A 17,566-nucleotide genomic window follows, 5' to 3' on the forward strand; every position below is an offset into this window, starting at 1 on the left:
AAGTATTTGTTTACGGACAAAATATATAGCAATTTTTAATTATGACTATTTATGATAATTATATATGACAATTATTTCAACAAAAAAAGGCACATTTCACAATAATACAAGCAAATTTACTTACTCTTTACGTATAAAAAGACACAATTTTAATTAATACACAACAAAGCTGAAACTTTTTCGCAACAAAATAGTCAGAATTTAAAATAATACGCTTTATCGTAAAAAACTGTTCACTTGTTCTTAGGCACATTGACACAACTAAAAATAGTACTCATTAGTTTATACAGCGCAAGCGATGCAACCAACGCCAAAACTGGCATAACGGTAATTTTCCAGTTAAAGAAGAAAATAATGACAACGAAATTTAAGGGGCAGTTAGCGATGTGTACTGTGAATTGGTTTATGGAAAAAACCGATTTTGAAAAATTTTATGTTATGACTCTTTTGTAGTTAGTGTGCGATATGGTCCGTCCCTGACATAGGAAAGAGAATTCGGAGTCACATTTGAGTAGGAGGGCTGGCGCTAGGGTGCCGAAATTACAGATCATATTATACACGTGTATTCTGATGGTTCTGCAGTTTACTATGTCGATCCAGAAATACATAGATCCTACAGACTGCCAGATTACTGCACCGTCTTTAAGGCGGAAAACATAGCCCTGAAGGAAGCACTAGAAATTCTGGAGGAAGCGGGTTTAAGTTGCAGTCGAGTCAATATATATATTGATAGTCAGGCGGCGATTAAGGCAATAATCTAACACAGTACTTCATCAAGAAGCGTCTTGGAATGCAAAGCATTCGAAAAACCTCGCTCACGCCGGACTATACATCTATACGATCCTAAAGGGATAGAAGGTAACGAAAAGGCCGATGAGTTGGCAGAGAGTGCAGCACTTGCTGAATGTACGGTATACGTCCCAGTCCGTTTGAGGGAAATCAAAAGGAGACGGGAGTTGCGTCACTAAGTGGGCACGGCGTCACAAGCTTATAAATCAGGCCTCGTCAGTAACAGCAGATGTAGGAAATGCGGGCTACAGGAAGAAACCGTTGAGCACACTCTGTGATCGCGTCCTGCGCTCGCTCGGTCAAGGCTGTAGCTATAAGGGGCGCAGAGTTGCCATATCTCGAGGCAGCAATTAAGCTAGTCCTAGAAAACTTCAAGTATTTTCCAAGAGGAAGGAGTTATTCTATAACATAAATCCTGGCACCTAATTGTGGTTCTTCCATTTGGTCGCCAACAAGTTCTGGTAACACTATGGACGCATTCAGTCTATGTGAGGTCTTAATTGACCGACCAGTTCAACCTAACCTAACCTCTATATTTTGTTTAAGTCACGGTCGAACTAATTACATGCTTCTCTCTCTCCACCTTGAAGGTCAACGACGTAACACGCTTCATCTATGATCGACCCATATATAAAGGACCGATCGATAAAGACAACGAATTTAAATCATTATGGATTGAACGCACAAAACTCGAAATATCCAACCCACTTCCTGGTATTTTACGTTGGTTTGAAGTGAAACAGAAATCGGTACATGAAATCACGCCAGTAGAATTCGCATGCGAAACAATGAATAATGTTGGCAAAGAGTTATGGGATCTAATTGTACAGTATCGCAGCGAGCCAAAACGTAACATAAATCCATTCTCGATGCGTTTACAAGGCATAATTGATGCAAATGTGATGGGTGGTATTAGTAAATATCAAGAGGCATTTTTCTCAGAACAGTTCCTAAAATCGCCACAGGGGCACGGGCAACAGGGAAATGTACAAAAATTAAAAGGGCTTATTCTAGAACAAATTCAAGTACTCGAACAAGCGCTAGAGTTGCACGGTACGCTAGCACCACCTGGCGTACAACCGTTACACAATCGTTTACTAGAACGTTTTTCACAATTGAAACAAAGCCTATCAGGGCTGGGGCGACTGAAGCGTCAACATTCCGAAAGTATTGTAAATACACCCCTACCACCACTACCAACAGAAAAACGCACAATGAGTTTAGGAAACCCGAATATGTCAAATACTGCACCATCAACAAATCATTATGGCCTTTATGATCATGACGATATATACACGCGACCCGGTGATACAGTGCGTCCAGTTGAAGGTGCTAATCTAACGCTTATAAATAATTCATACCAAACATTGAGTAATGAAACTATAAAAAATATACAAGAAATGGCGCATGATAAGGTGCCACCTGTACCGAATCGGCCACGTTCACAGAATTTCATGAGCGTCGCAGACGGACCAGAAGTACCACCTAAACGCAATCCAAATCAAGCGAGTTCACCAAATGCACCACCGCTGCCACCGCGTGGCATAACGCCCGACAAACGTGCTTCGAATCCAATTGCTATAAATGATTTCTCGAATAGCCAATATCCAACTGCTGGCTCTATGCCGCGCAGGCCTTTATCCGCACACCATCAACAACAACAACAACAACAACAGCAGCAGCAAGAACAAGGCCAAAAATACGCGGTGGTGGATATAAGGTTTGATGATCCCGAGGCAGATCAGCCACCACACTCTTTGTCAAGTGTTGGTGAAACAGCGCAGTTGAATGTTGTCGGTTACGGCCCAAACGATTTTCGTGACTCGGGCATTTCAACAACAAGTTCACACGATTTTAATAATTTAAATAATTTAAGCGAAGAATCATCAACGAATTCATTGAGTACGGTACATCATCGTGATCACTGTCGTATGGCATCAAATGGCACCCTTGAAAGTTCGTCGTACACCATAAACACTACACTCAATATAAGTCAAAGTGAAAATTCGGCTAGCTCTTTCGATATGGAAGATTTACCAATGCCACCACCACCCCCACTACCACCAAAATCACTAAATATTATAGGAACAAACGATTCGTCTTCGTCATTTGAACAAGAACCAAGCTCCTCGCCCATACCCACTGCTAATAAAAATCAAAATAATGCGCATGCACACCTACATCATTCACATTATATGTCATCATCAACACATTTGAATCACAATCATAGCTACCAACAGAATGGAATTAACGTTAATGACATTTATTCTACATCTTCGAAAAAAAGTGACGCTAGCGGCGCTAACAACACTAGCGCGAACGATTCGAATAATGATGGTAACACTTTTTGAGTTGCAATATGTCGCTGCCATCAACCGTTATTACGGACGCTTGCACCACTACCGCTACCATCCTGCACTACCCCCACCACGACAGAGACTGAAACTGAGACTTCATCAATAACTACACAAACGCCCTCACCAACGCCGCCTCCACCACTTTTACTACGTACACATGCACCGCATTTGGCATTCACTTCATTAACCAGTCTTAGTGGTGTTGCTCAAACATTACGTCGGCCGTGCAAATCACCACCAAATGCAACTGCAACTGTCACATCATTATCATTACCTTGTAGCAGCACTGCACAATTGTATTCATCATCATCATCATATGCCACCACTCAACGTTATGATCATTACAACAATAGCACACATTATTGTCATGACTGTTTATCCTCACCATCACCTTCTCCACCACCAGCAGCACCGACTGCATCTACCATCACAGCACAAGCTTTGGTACATGCATCATCATCGTTATCCTCATTGTCTACACCACCGCCGCTGCCACCATTGTTAACACGTTCTCTTCCACTCACCCAAACGGAAATTCCGCCAGCAGCTAAGGTGGAGCATTGTTCCTGCGGTTTAACATTCACTGTGCATCATCCTGAAACTGATGTTGAGACTGAAGCTATTTATGAACCACCACCGCTTTCAGTACGTTTTGAATCTCCTTTGCCATCGTTGACACATTATGGCAGCCAAAGTGTATATAGTAGTACTAGTAGTAACGTATATGAATATGAACAATCCACAACGAATGATTCAAGTGAGGATTATGTGAGTAGAAAGCAAGCTCAAACCACATTTATACACGCTCGCTGTTGTCAACATTCACGTTCTAATGCACATGCGCAAACAGAATTTAGCTATGAGCAGCGATGATAGAGTGATAGCGTGTTAGGGCGATAGTGGCAGCGATGGGATAGATTGTATAAGAGTATCTATGTGTAAGTGGTAATATAGCAATTGTTGCTCGAAAATTCTGAAACGCTAAAATATTTCATACCAAATAACTAGATAAGTCACACGAATTTTTCGGAGCTTCAATCACAACAAGTGCTGCAAAAAGGAAATATTTTTTTAGTTGAAAAGGATGGAAAAGTAAAAAAAAATTTTTTTTGCAAACTGGCATTTGCATACGACGTTACGGTTTAGCAATAAAAGAAACTTTCTTCTGAGTACTCCTGCTGTAATGAGGCAGTGGTTGTAGCTCCGTACAAATCCATTTAATTAATAGGTAGAGCAAAAAAAATGCACAAATTGGGCGAAATAAATCCGATTAAGGATATACTGTGAAATCTGCGTATCATTTCGTTAAGTTTAAAACTTTTTGTTAAAGTATTTTTCTTATATTTTTATTAGTCGAAAAAGTTTTAAAACTCATATTAAAGGTGCAAAAAAAGTTTATTATTTTTTTAGATTTGCCATATTTTGCATAACAATTTTTTTAAATATCCGTGGTATATTTTCAGACGAATAACTTTATTAGCATTCAACCCTCTCTTCGAAACTGACTTAATTTTTAAATTAATATACTACATAAACTAAAAAAGGAAGAATGTGGTCTTCATTCGAGTTTTTTCTTAATTTGTTGGTGTTTTCAATAATATTTTTTTTTAAGTTTATGTAACCTGTGGTATGCGGGTTCGAAGTCAGCTCTCAAAAATAATTCAAGTTATATATTTGTAAATTTTTTCCTGTCGTATACAGCAGGAAACAGGAATTTTTAAAATCAAATTTCGTCAATTATTTTTTTTTTTTGTATTTTCGATATTTTAAGAAAAACTTCATGAATATTGTAACTGAAACCAATATCAAAACGTTTTTAACAAAATTCGAAAATTCGAGATTTTTGCGAAAATTTCGCACTTTTATTTGCAGCCCAACCCTATGGGTGTTTCAGATTTTCATCCATATAAAAAAAATGTTACACCTTGTATGTTGGAAAATCTATAACAGCCTTTAAAAAAAAATTCTCGAAAATCGATGCAAATTTTGAGACACCGAAAATTTGTAGTTTATTAGACTAGAATTGATTAGGATACAAAACTACTTACTCAAAAAATTCAGGAAACTCAAAATAAAAAGTTCGAAAATCTCGTATATTTTTTTTTTTTAATTTTTCAAAAACATTTTTGAGTTTGGTTTGCATAGCTTCAGTTACAGTAAACTTAAAATAAATCTATATTAGCTGTGTTTTTTTTTTACATCTATAGACGTTTACGCTTAAATTTTATATGGACTGCGTCAAACTTTAAATACACCTCTGAAATTGCTGCGCATAAAATTAGTACTACTAAATTTCAATACGCATTATACTGAAATATGTGTCTATGTTTCACCTCTACACTAATTCTATGTATCACCTCTTAAAATGGTGCGTGTCCACAATTCATGGAAACTGATTCAGATATATGCCACTAGCCGCTAGATGGGTCTCCTAAGCATTATCTAAGCGAGAATAAACGTTTTTTTTACGCGCAAACGTAAACGTATACGCGTGTAAAAAAAAAAACACGGCTATTATTCATATAAGAAAAGAAGGTAGTTTAAACCTACATATGTACGAGAGGTTAACCTAGAAAAATTAATCGGTGCTCTAAATGTCGCTTTCGTGAGTGTGAATAGGTTAAAACACTGTTCACATGTATCCTCAAACAAAATGATTTAGTGTGATTTTTAACCCTATTCATACTTATTTTATTAAAAAAGCTATGCAAAAAATGTCAACTGAAGACAAAATTTGGAGGTTTAGCAATTGCTTTTGTTCGCCGGTTTTTCAGTCTATATTTGAGACAAGAACTAAGAAAGACGCTGACGCTGAACTTGCAAATAAAAGGGCTACTATGAAAATCAATGCAAGGCCGCGATAACCTCCCAAGAGATTTTTGGTCGAGCCTCTCTTTCAATTTGCGTCATCTGTATTTTTTAATTAATTTTTCCTACAAATTTTTTTACATGTTTTACGCCGGCTTCAAACGTCATCGGCAAGGCAGATGTGTTTCGCTGAGAAGTTTTTCATGGCAGAAATACACTGAGAGTGCTTGCCAAATCACTGCCGAGGGGCGAACTGCTACTGTTTTTTTCTAATTTAAAAAAAAAACCTTGTTTCTAAATTTTTGTTTTATGTTGCTTTGCCCGGGGCTTGAACCCAGGATCTTCGGTGTGGTGGGCGGAACACGATAACACCACACCACTGCGGCCGCTATGGGGTTACTATGAAACCAATTATAAAAATCGTTTCCAAAAACCTACCATTTTTTGAGTGTGCAGTTTTGAATTTTAAAATTTTTCGTCGACCAAACAAAAAATGTAAGGCTTTCATTCCCTATGCGAGATGAACGTTCGTTCTTTCAAAAAAGTTTTTGAAAATTGGTATTAAATGTAATAAAAATGAAAAAGAACTAAAATAAGGCATACAATTTTTCTTACTCGCAAGAGTAGATGTAGTTAAAAAATAAAGGAAATTCGGAGTTATTAGCATTGAGTTTCTTTTCGAGCAAAAATTATTTTCTTAAGATTTTAATTATGAAGCTACTAACGAAATGATTTTGATTTTTTGAGTTAATAAGTCAAAGTCAGCGCAAAGCTCAATTTTGCTGAAACGTTAATTTACAAATATAAATTTTAGAGAAAAGAAGAAGACTAAAATTGCTTAAATGTTGAATGAGTGTACACATACTGAAACCCAAAGAATTTTTTTTAATTTTCTACACATTGTTTGGTTAAGTTTTTAGAATATATATTTCTTAAACACATTTTCTATTTTGTTATTTATATGTTAATGTTTAAAATTTTTATTGGGGCAAAATGTATTTTTTTTTATAAGTTGGAACTTTAGGGCCGGTTGTTATAAAGCAAAATGTAATTTTCCTTTTCTTTCCTACGCGTTTCGATGCTTACGTATCTTCTTCAGGAAGTCTAGTTTTATTAAAAAAAAAAAAGCAACTAGTTAATAATTAAAAACAAAAAATAGAATCCCTGAAGATGATGCAAAAGCATCAAAACGCGAAGGGAATAGAAAAATCTAAATCTTACCTTATAATTACCGGTCGCAAAGCTCCAACTCAGGAACGAAAAAAAAAAAAATTGTCTATACTATCTATAAACTTTATACCCCACAGAATTGTTTGAACAAACCAGCTGATCCACTGAGCCAATTGCTTTTAACATTACATATTTCTGCCACAGAATAGCACACATTTTTTTGTAGTTTTCGCTGTATTGTTTTTTGTTCTACCGTTAATTTTTACTATTTGAAAATCAAAAAAGAAATCGAACATATAAAAAAGTTACAATAAATAATCAAAATTGTGCTGGTTAATGAAAACGAATGTTAGAATAAACAGGAAGCAAACTTTTAACGAAACCGAAAATAATTTACTTTTCGAAAAAAAAAAACATAATTTGACTTTAATGAGTATCTGAAAAAATTCAAATAGTGAACTTGTACCACTGTCGAAAATATCCTCACAATCACTTTAATACTAGCTTATGTAAAGGCATTTAAAAATATATATAACACTAATAACTACTGGTACATATACGACAGAAGAACTACTAAATTAAACTAAAAAAAAAAAAAAAACAGATTTTTGTCAACACCAAACAATTTCAACTGCCGTAGAATTGTGAAATTGCAAATTGGATTTTATATATTATAGATATTAATCCACTATATATATATATGCATTAATAACTTCCCATTGATCTACAATATACAAACATACTACATACAAACAAAATATATCTACTATATATAAGTAGTACTATATAAATATATATTTGAATTAGTAATTAGGCTGTCAATGCGAAATGTGAATTTTAGTTATTAAACAAATTTAATTATTATCTAATAAATATGTATGTGTATAATATTATATCAAAACAAAGAAATTTAAAGTTGTGAAAAATGCAAATATATACAATAACGAAATCAAAGTTCTTCTAACAAATACAAAGATAAAAGAAAATATAAGAGAAAAATAATAAAGGTAAGCGAAAACGTAATCAAAACACCAATCAAACATTTTATAAAGAAAAAACTTGATTAAAATAATATAAAATCATTCACGGTGGAGTGGAAAATCGGACTATCTCGATTGACGGTTGAAAAAAGCCGTTCCACAGAATTTCTTTGAAGAATGTCCTATCCTAAATTTCACTTTAAAAACGTTTTTCAGTTCATTAATAAATTTAGCAAGCCGACAGCGGAAAATCGTTTAAAAAAACGTTCTTGACAGGCGGCGTTCTTCAACCGTTTACTGATATAGATCATGCTAGAACCGGACGCCGCAATAGAGCCCTTTATTACTCAGTCGTCGATAAACTTGTACTACATACATACGTATATTTAAAATTATATGTACTGTATCACATAACTGTTCAATTAAACTTAAATAGATCTTCGAACTGTACACATATACATACATACCAAATATTGAAAAGCCGAAAATGCTATTGCCAAATTTAACCATTTCAAAATTAAGTATAAACAATTATTTGCTCTTAATGTACGCACATAAAAATTTTATAATTTATATATTTTTGTACTTAGATATGATATATGTGTATATGATGAAAGCGTTTTTTTTTTCTGGCGCCCTCTCAGTGTGAACTTTTAATTCAGAAAGTATCTAATAAAAAAATCATAATTTTCGAAACAAGTGTGAAAACTTAAAATTGGTAGGTGGGTGCAAAAAAAATCAACTTGGAGGATAACGGACACCGTAATGTACAGTAGTGAATACGTAAACAGCAGCAAATTTTATGCATAATTAAATTTTTTTATTTTCCTTAGTTTACGAAAAAAATTTTATAAATTGTATAACGCCAACCTCGCAAACCGATTTCAAATATGTTTTCAAAAATTAGATAAGTGTTTGAAAATCTTCAAAATGTATTCATACTTAGTATTTTAGGAAGCTTTTTGAGTATGCAGTTTTGTAGTACAATCTCTTTTGGCTTAACCAAGTACAAATTTGTAGTCGCTCAAAAGTCGCGCTGATTTTTAACAATTTTTCTTGCTTGCATGAAAAAAAAATAAAATGTTTACAAAGTGTGAGTAAGAACCTCGAAATATTAATTTAGATTTTAAATTTAAGTTTAAATTAATTTAATATGCTTGAAATTTTAATCGACTTTTTGCGAACAATTTTTCGAAAATTTGAAAAGGTTTTTAAACCAAATTATACACACTTTTCAGTAAAATTTTCGAAATTTTCATTAAGGTTTTAAATTTTAAACAACAAGGAAATGCGATATGAAAGCTGTCAAATCATACTTTTTTTCAAATCCGAATGAAATTTCTTTCGAATCGAGTTACAAAATAAAGCTTCTTCAAGTTTTTTTTTTTAGAAATGGTTTTTGGAAATATTTTAAGTAGTTTCTTTAAATAAAATTATACAAACTTTATCGGTAAAAAATTCAAAATTTATGCGAAGGTTTTTTTTCTTACTTTTTTTTTTTAAACACGTTTTTTGAACCCATAATCTTGTTTTTGAAAATATTTTGATTATTACTTGTTAAATAAATTTTACTCTTTGTCAGTAAAAGCATTTCTCGAATTTTTTTCGAAAACGTTTTGGTTTTTGTTTCACTTGGTTTTCGTTATACAATTCATCCATGGTTCAACTATATGGCTCATCTGTACAGCAACCCTGCAAAAATCGCGAGTACTCCATGCATGCATGTATGGAGTACTCGCCATGGAACAATCGAGTACTCCAAAATTAACCACAATTCATGCAAAAAATATGGTCCAATTAACATTGCGATGTCCTAGGACTGGACCATATAATCCAGCTCCGCATTACATCAGAGTAATCCATGGAGTACCCACAGTCCAATAAACATCGTGTAGTAATTACAATCGTTAAAAACGAGCAATGATCGGCTTACAATGTGTTCGTGTAGAAACATGAGTTCGTCCATTGCTACATTACAGTGGAGTATAATGGTAAGTACTCCAGTGGACCACATGATACAACGATTTTTGCAGGGACATAACAGTTTTTGTGTGTTGTAGGAAAATGTTGTCAATGTGTTGGTTTCATTTTGAGTTTGCCATCTCGTTTTGACAATCCCATTGACCATGCAATGATAAAAATCATGATTCAATCCCAAGAGGTTTGCTCGACAGACACATTTTTTGACAATTGCAGCCATTTTGCTCCCAAATCGAATTTACATCCGTTAAATGTGTTGTTCCTTTGCGAATTTTCAAAAAATATTAGTAGAAGAAATAGGAAGCAATCAGTTTACAAATAGCCGATAAGTACTTAACTGCATAATTCCTTAGAAAATTTATTTTAATTTTATGATGAATTTATTACCTAATGGCATGGATTTATTAGTGTGGCTGAACATAGGTTTTATGAAAAGTACATACGAAACCTAAACCAATTCAAAATTCATCGTTCAACGTCAAAACCTCGACTATTAAATCGATTCACGTAAAAATGTCATTAGTAAATAATGGAGATGACATAACGAAATGTACTCATTGGGCATGTTAACTTATTCAGGTAAAAGTCTAGAACATAAATCTACTGCTAATACGCGTCCAAAACTATCGAGAGAGGTGACCAAGACAACAATAATCCTAAGGCGGAAAAGAAAAATTGTATCTCTGTCCGGAGATAGTTGGAGTTGAAGTTGGCAATTTTCATGTGGTTTTTGTAATGTTTTTGTGCACTGAAAAAGATTTTGTGTACAAAGGGATTTTGCACGCATTTAATTTTGATCCCACCTCATTGGTGGACCTGCCGAGCTTATAGGCTGAAGGCCGCCTACGTAACCCGGGGCCATTTTTCGGTTTTTCGTCAATATCTTTTGAACGAGCTAAAATTTTTATTTCCGCCTTCGATTTATTGTTATCGAGGTCAATACGCGTTTTTGACACTTCTCTCGATATTTTTGGGCGCTTATTAAAAGTTCTATTAATTCCGTATGTTCGGAACATTCGTCTCCATTTAAGAATTTGGAGAATCGGTTTATATTTGGAATATTATGCATATTCGGACCTCGTGAGGTAGTATCAAATGAACGTATTCCGAATATTCTAAATTAAGGGTTTATCCGGAACGCTTCCATGAATACTTAACGGAAAAGAACTTTCCGAAATTTCGGAATAAAAAGGTGAAAGGACCGCACAAAAGCTTAACCCTTCTGTCAAAGTCAAGGTAGGAATATAAAGTTCTATGACAACAAGCCATTTTCTGTATTTTTGTTTTTGTCAGTTCATTGCGGCTGCTGAGTAGCGTATCACCCCATGTCGGCTGCCTGTTCAAAATAATGCTATCTCAAAATTGTTTTCAAAAATTTCCCAATTCAGGATTTGCCACAAAAACGCCCTATATTAGAGTTAGTTTGAAGAACGCTTGGTCTCAGAATGCTTTTCGTTAACTCCCCTGCAAAAATCGTTGGATCATGTGGTCCACTCGAGTACTTACCATTATACTCCACTGTAATGCAGCAATGGACCAACTCATGTTTCTACACGAACACATTGTAAGGCGATCATTACTCGTTTTTAATGATTGTAATCAATACCCGATGTTTATTGGACTGTGGGTACTCCATAGATTACTCTGATGTAATGCGGAGCTGGAGTATATGATCCAGTCCTAGGACATCGCAATGTTAATTGGACCATATTTTTTGTATGAATTGTGGTTAATTTTGGAGTACTCGGTTGGTCCATAGCGAGTACTCCATACATGCATGCATGGAGTACTCACGATTTTTGCAGGGCGATCATTGCTCGTTTTTAACGATTGTAATCACTACACGATGTTTGTTGGACTGTGGGTACTCCATGGATTACTCTGATGTAATGCGGAGCTGGAGTATATGGTCCAGTCCTAGGACATCGCAATGTTAATTGGACCATATTTTTTGTATGAATTGTGGTTAATTTTGGAACACTCGGTTGGTCCATAGCGAGTACTCCATACATGCATGCATGGAGTACTCGCGATTTTTGCAGGGTCCCTCTTATGACAAAATGCATTGAACTTATGCTCATGTAGGGAGTTTTGGAAACATATTTGAGATAGTGCATTTTTGAATAAAATTCTAACGTACGGCATTCTACAAACAATTTCTGAAAGAATTACCAAACCAACATAACTTTATCAATTCACGAAATATTTAGTAGAAAATGAATTATTTCCCCAAAAACTTGGCATTTACAAATTTATTTTCACTACTAATATACTACCAAAAATACTTGTCTACTAAAATTTCACTGAAGGGGATTGAATTATTCCCCGGTTTCCTTACTTCGTAAAAGCAAACCGTCCAGATTTTTCAATTTGGGAGTGTCAAAGATCTGCCATCATTGAAGAACAAACCTCTAGTAATTGGATCATGGATAAAAATAAAATCAGCTGATGAGATGAGCCAACCATATAACTGGGCCATGCAATTCATCAAAATTTTCTCTGAAATCATTGAAAATAAATAAAATAAAACAAAATAACTAAACAAAAATTGCTGATAATTTTTGCTTTCATGTATCTGTCGACAAAGGATCTTTTTGTAATTAAAATTTTTTTATTTCATTTCATAGATTTTTAATTTCTTCTATGTATAATTAATTATAATTACCGACTGGCTAGTCAAGTGTATTTAGTTGATAGTTAACTGGTCGTTCTATATTTGATGCGTAACGAAATTGATAAAAACAAAATTATATTAAATAAGGCATGTCTTATGAAAGTTATGTGCAACGATATTATGTATACATATAGGTTTTATTTCTAATATAAGTGCGAATTTTCTAATTATTCAAATTGTGCAAAATTAGGTTATTTAAACGTATGAATGTATATCCAAATAATATATTATAAATAATTAATATAATCGAAAATAAAAATTCTGAATGTGTATTAATTTCAAATTCGTTGTGCAAAAAAAAATCTGTAAAAATCCAGGTAGGTACTCACGACAGCTTCCCTTTTAAACGGTTTTATTTAGCTTGGCTTGACAGGCTGCACGGCCGTTGTGAACGAATTTTGTAATTAAAATTTAGGTAACTTCCCGATAAGCTACAAGCTTGAAACTTGGAATATAGTTCAGAATCCGATGACAATGCAATAATATGAAAAAATTCCGATAGGTGGCGCATGGATCGAAATATTTCAAAAAATCGTGTTTGTGGTCCGATTTGGCTCATATTTGGAACACATAATACATACATGAATAGAAAGCGGCATATGAAAAAAATCGCCGCCAGGTGTCGAAAGGATCGAAATATTAAAAAAAATCGTATTTTTGGTCCGATTTGGCCCATATTTCGAACACATTACATACAGAAATAGAAATCAGTTCATGAAAAAAAAATCCCGCTAGGTGTGGCAAGCATCGAGGTATTAAAAATACTCGATATGGGGATAATGAATCTACGAGTTTAAGGCTTTTAGGTGTTTACTTTAATTCATTTTTGTAAATGCTTACTACACTAAGACAATTTAATTCATTTGCATGTTATTCACTAAAAGTAAGGAAATATAGTTATTTAATAAAGGTATAATTTTAATGTGAATATTTGGTGTCGATTTTAAATGCGCGTGCCGGCGTTTCGATGACGAGATGATACAAGAATATAGATTGAAAACTTTTTCTTCTTTTTGCCAAGTGCACTTGTATTTCGTTTTGTTTCGTTCTTTCGCTTTTGCTGGGTTACCAGCGTAGTTCGATTGTTTAGGTTGCCACAGAGGTCCCCCCAGACTTTACGTCCTGAAACGGACGGGAAGTCTTATTTTGCGACCGCGGCTATTAGTAGGCGTTTCATTTGTGGTGATCGTGGATGAGGTGGTCGATTGGGTTGAATTCTGAGCGAATGGAATCGTTTGAGATGGGATGTCTGGTTTATCTGATGATGGTGTTGCTGCAGCTCCTTGGGTTGAGCTTTGTGGTGTTATGACTGTCGGCGATTGCGTATGTTGTTGTTCTACTTCCATAAATGCGGGTTTTAATCTATCTATAGATATATTTACTCGATTGTGATTTATTTCGACGTTAAAATACTTTGGGTGTTTAGAAACTACGAGATACGGGCCATCGTACGGCGGTTGAAATGCTGGTCTGGTTTTGTCGTTGCGCACGAATACATGAGTTGCGTCGGCTAATTTGCTGAATACAAAAGCTTTCGTAGCGTCGTGATTTGCCGTTTGACTTGGGCGTACCTTCTGCATTATATCTGCGAGTTGTCTAGCGAAATCTGATTGCGGTATGTGGTTGTCGCTGTCATTGAAAAACTGACCTGGTAACCGTAGATTAGTGCCGTAAACGAGTTGCACAGCTGTGGTTCTGATGTCAGGTTTAAATGCGGAGCGAAGGCCTAGTAGCAATATAGGCATATGATCAACCCAATCATTTCGTTCGATACACGTAATTGCAGTTTTGAGGGTTCGATGCCTCGTTCGATGATTCCGTTCGCCTGTGGATGATATGCTGTTGTACGCAGATGTGTTATGCCTAGCATGCGTGACAGCTCCTTGAAGAGTTGGGACTCAAACTGCCTTCCTTGGTCGGTAGTGATGCGGGTTGGTATGCCAAATCGTGAGAACCAAATGTTGACTAGTTTTTTGGCTACTGTTTCTGCGCATATGTCGTGAATCGGTATTGCCTCAGGCCAGCGAGTGTACCTGTCAATGATCGTGAGGCAGTACTGGTAATCTTTAGATGGCGGTAATGGACCTATTATGTCCACATTAATGTGCTCAAACCTGGTTGATGGTAACGGTATTGGCTGTAACGGAGATCGGACGTGTTTGCTAACCTTAGATCGTTGGCAGCTGAGGCATCGTTGAACTATGTTCGCTATTTCCTTTCCCATGTTCGGCCAGACGAAGCGTGCCTTGATGAGCTTGGTGGTTGCTCGAACACCACCGTGCGATATACCATGCATCTTGTCGACGATATTCCTACGGAATGATTTTGGTATGAATGGACGTACCTCTGCCGTGGAGACATCGCAGCAGATTTTATATTTCGTGCCTGGTAAGCGTATCCATTTCAATTGGAGGGAAGTTTTACCTTCTATTAGCGTTTTTAATTCCGGACATTTCTTTTGTTGTTCGGCGATATGATTAAAGTCGATTGTTATTGGCTCGATTGCTTCTATACGCGACAGTGCGTCGGCGGTTGTATTTTCAATGCCAGAAACGTGAACGATGGTCGTGGTAAATTGCCCTATAAAATCTAGTTGTCGCAGCTGCCGTGGTGACGCCTTTTCCGGCTTTTGCTTAAATGCGTAAACGAGTGGTTTATGATCCGTTCGTATCTCGAAAGGTCTCCCCTCTAAAAAGCAACGAAAGTGCTTTATGGCCATATATATTGCGAGCAACTCCCTGTCGTAGGTGCTATACCTCCGTTGGGTATCGGTCAACTTTTTGCTATAAAATGCCAGTGGCTGGAGATTATTGTTAACGATTTGGTGGAGTGCAGCACCAATAGCAGTATCGCTGGCGTCTGTGCACAGCGATATTTTAGCGTTTGTCGCTGGGTGAACGAGGAGGGTTGCGTTTGCCAATTGCTTCTTGCACTCATTAAAATGGTTCGTGGTTTCGTCATTGAATTTAATAGGAGTGCTATCGTTTTTACGGTTCCCCGGAATTAAAGTGATTAAAGGTATTTGATGACGTACTGCATTGGGAACGAAACGGCGGTAAAAGTTGATCATCGCCAAGAATCGCCGTAGTTCTTTGGCAACTTTGGGGAGTGGAAAATTTGTGATGGCTTGCACTTTTTCAGGCAATGGTTTAATGCCTTCCGCTGTGACAACGTGCCCGAGAAAATCTATCTGATTTTGCATGAATTTGCATTTTTTGAGGTTAATAGTCAAGTGAAATTGCCGTAAACGTTCAAAAACTTGTCGCAATTGGATTTTATGTTCGTCGACGCTTTCTGAAGCGATGCACACGTCATCGATGTAAACAAAAACAAATTCCAGTCCTCGAAAAACAGCATGCATGAACCGTTGGAATGTTTGTGCAGCATTGCACAGACCAAATGTCATGTGCGTAAACTCAAATAGCCCGAATGGCGTGGTTATTGCCGTTTTCGGGATGTCGCTGGGCTCGATTGGAATTTGGTGATAAGCGCGGTTTAGGTCAATTTTGCTGAAAACCCGTTTTTGGTATAGGTAGTGTGTGAAGTCTTGTATATGTGGCAGTGGATAACGATCCGGTACTGTTTGGGCGTTGAGGGCGCGATAGTCGCCACATGGTCGCCACTCGCCACTTGCCTTCTTTACCATGTGTAGTGGGGAAGCGTACGAACTTTTAGACGGGCGACAAATTCCGAGTCCGGTTAAGTATTCAAACTCGTCTTTTGCCGCTTTGAGTTTGTCTGGGGCGAGTCGTCTAGGTCGGGCAAAAACAGGTGGACCCTTTGTTTCAATGCAGTGAGTTACACCCGTTTGAGTTTTGGAAGGAGCTGGTGCGTTCATGTCGGTGATTTCACCAAACTCACCGAGCAGATGTGCGATTTCGTTGGGAATTTGGCACTCGTTGATTGTTGGCTGTTCGAGGCTACATACGCGCGGTGGGTTCGTTTGTAATGCCTTGTCGATAAGTATGGAGCTCGCGATGTCTACTATGAGGTTGAAATGACGAAGGAAATCGACGCCGATAATAGCGTACCTCGTTTCTGCGATGACGAAGTCCCACGTAAATATTCGTGTGAGACCTAAGTCGAGTGTTCGTTGTGTTACACCATATGTTTTGATGGGTGTGCCATTAGCTGCGAAGAGTGGGCTGCCTTTAAAATTTGACAAACGGCATGCCCGGGTTGGGGGAATCACAGAAACCTCTGCTCCGGTGTCGATTAGGAACAGTTGCTTCGATTTCCTATCGGGTATAAAAAAACGTTTAGATTTGATGAATTCTGAAAACTTTACCTCTAATTCGCATTGTGTACGATTGTTTGATGATTTTATTTTGCCGCAACCGTCGAAAATGCCCGTTGCGGCCGTGTTCAGTTTTTTGTTGCCTTTGTAGCTTTCGATGAAAAATCGCAAGGACTGCGACACTTACGAGCTTGCGTTCCGTATTGGCGATGATACCAACAAGTCGGAGATTGTTCCACCTTTGCCGTGCCGTACGGTGTATTAGTGCGTTTAGCTGTGCTTCGTGAACGTTCACGTGGTCGACTGCGACTGTTGAGTGTTAACTGATTTAGCTTGCTGTTGATGCTGTCAAGTATGGCTTCTTGCTTTTCCGCTCGTCTTTCTAGCTCGGACACACGATTGGATGATGTTTCGACAGCGTTGATGGCGCATCCCCTAGCTGGTGGTGATGCGTTCGAGTCTCGGCTTAGTGCATCTAGTACTGAGTCTGCGATGATTGCGAGTTGATGCAATGGCGTGCTGGGTTGTGCCTGTAGCATGCCGGCGATAACGGCGCGTGCTGATTCAGGTA

At 36.8% G+C, this 17,566-nt stretch overlaps 1 protein-coding gene across 1 annotated transcript in view; it reads left to right on the forward strand.

The window, feature by feature from the left end:
* spg (dedicator of cytokinesis spg) overlaps positions 1–3,288 on the forward strand; it is a 469,383-nt gene extending 466,095 nt beyond the window's left edge. Inside the window, exon 14 of the mRNA XM_067762913.1 lies at positions 1,380–3,288. Coding sequence (XP_067619014.1) covers positions 1,380–3,140 — 1,761 coding nt within the window. The 3' untranslated portion in view covers positions 3,141–3,288. The remainder of the gene's footprint in view (positions 1–1,379) is intronic.
* The last annotated feature ends 14,278 nt before the right edge of the window (positions 3,289–17,566 follow it).

This window comes from Eurosta solidaginis, chromosome 1, assembly GCF_040869045.1.
Source record: "Eurosta solidaginis isolate ZX-2024a chromosome 1, ASM4086904v1, whole genome shotgun sequence".
NCBI classification, from domain to species: Eukaryota; Metazoa; Arthropoda; class Insecta; order Diptera; family Tephritidae; genus Eurosta; species Eurosta solidaginis.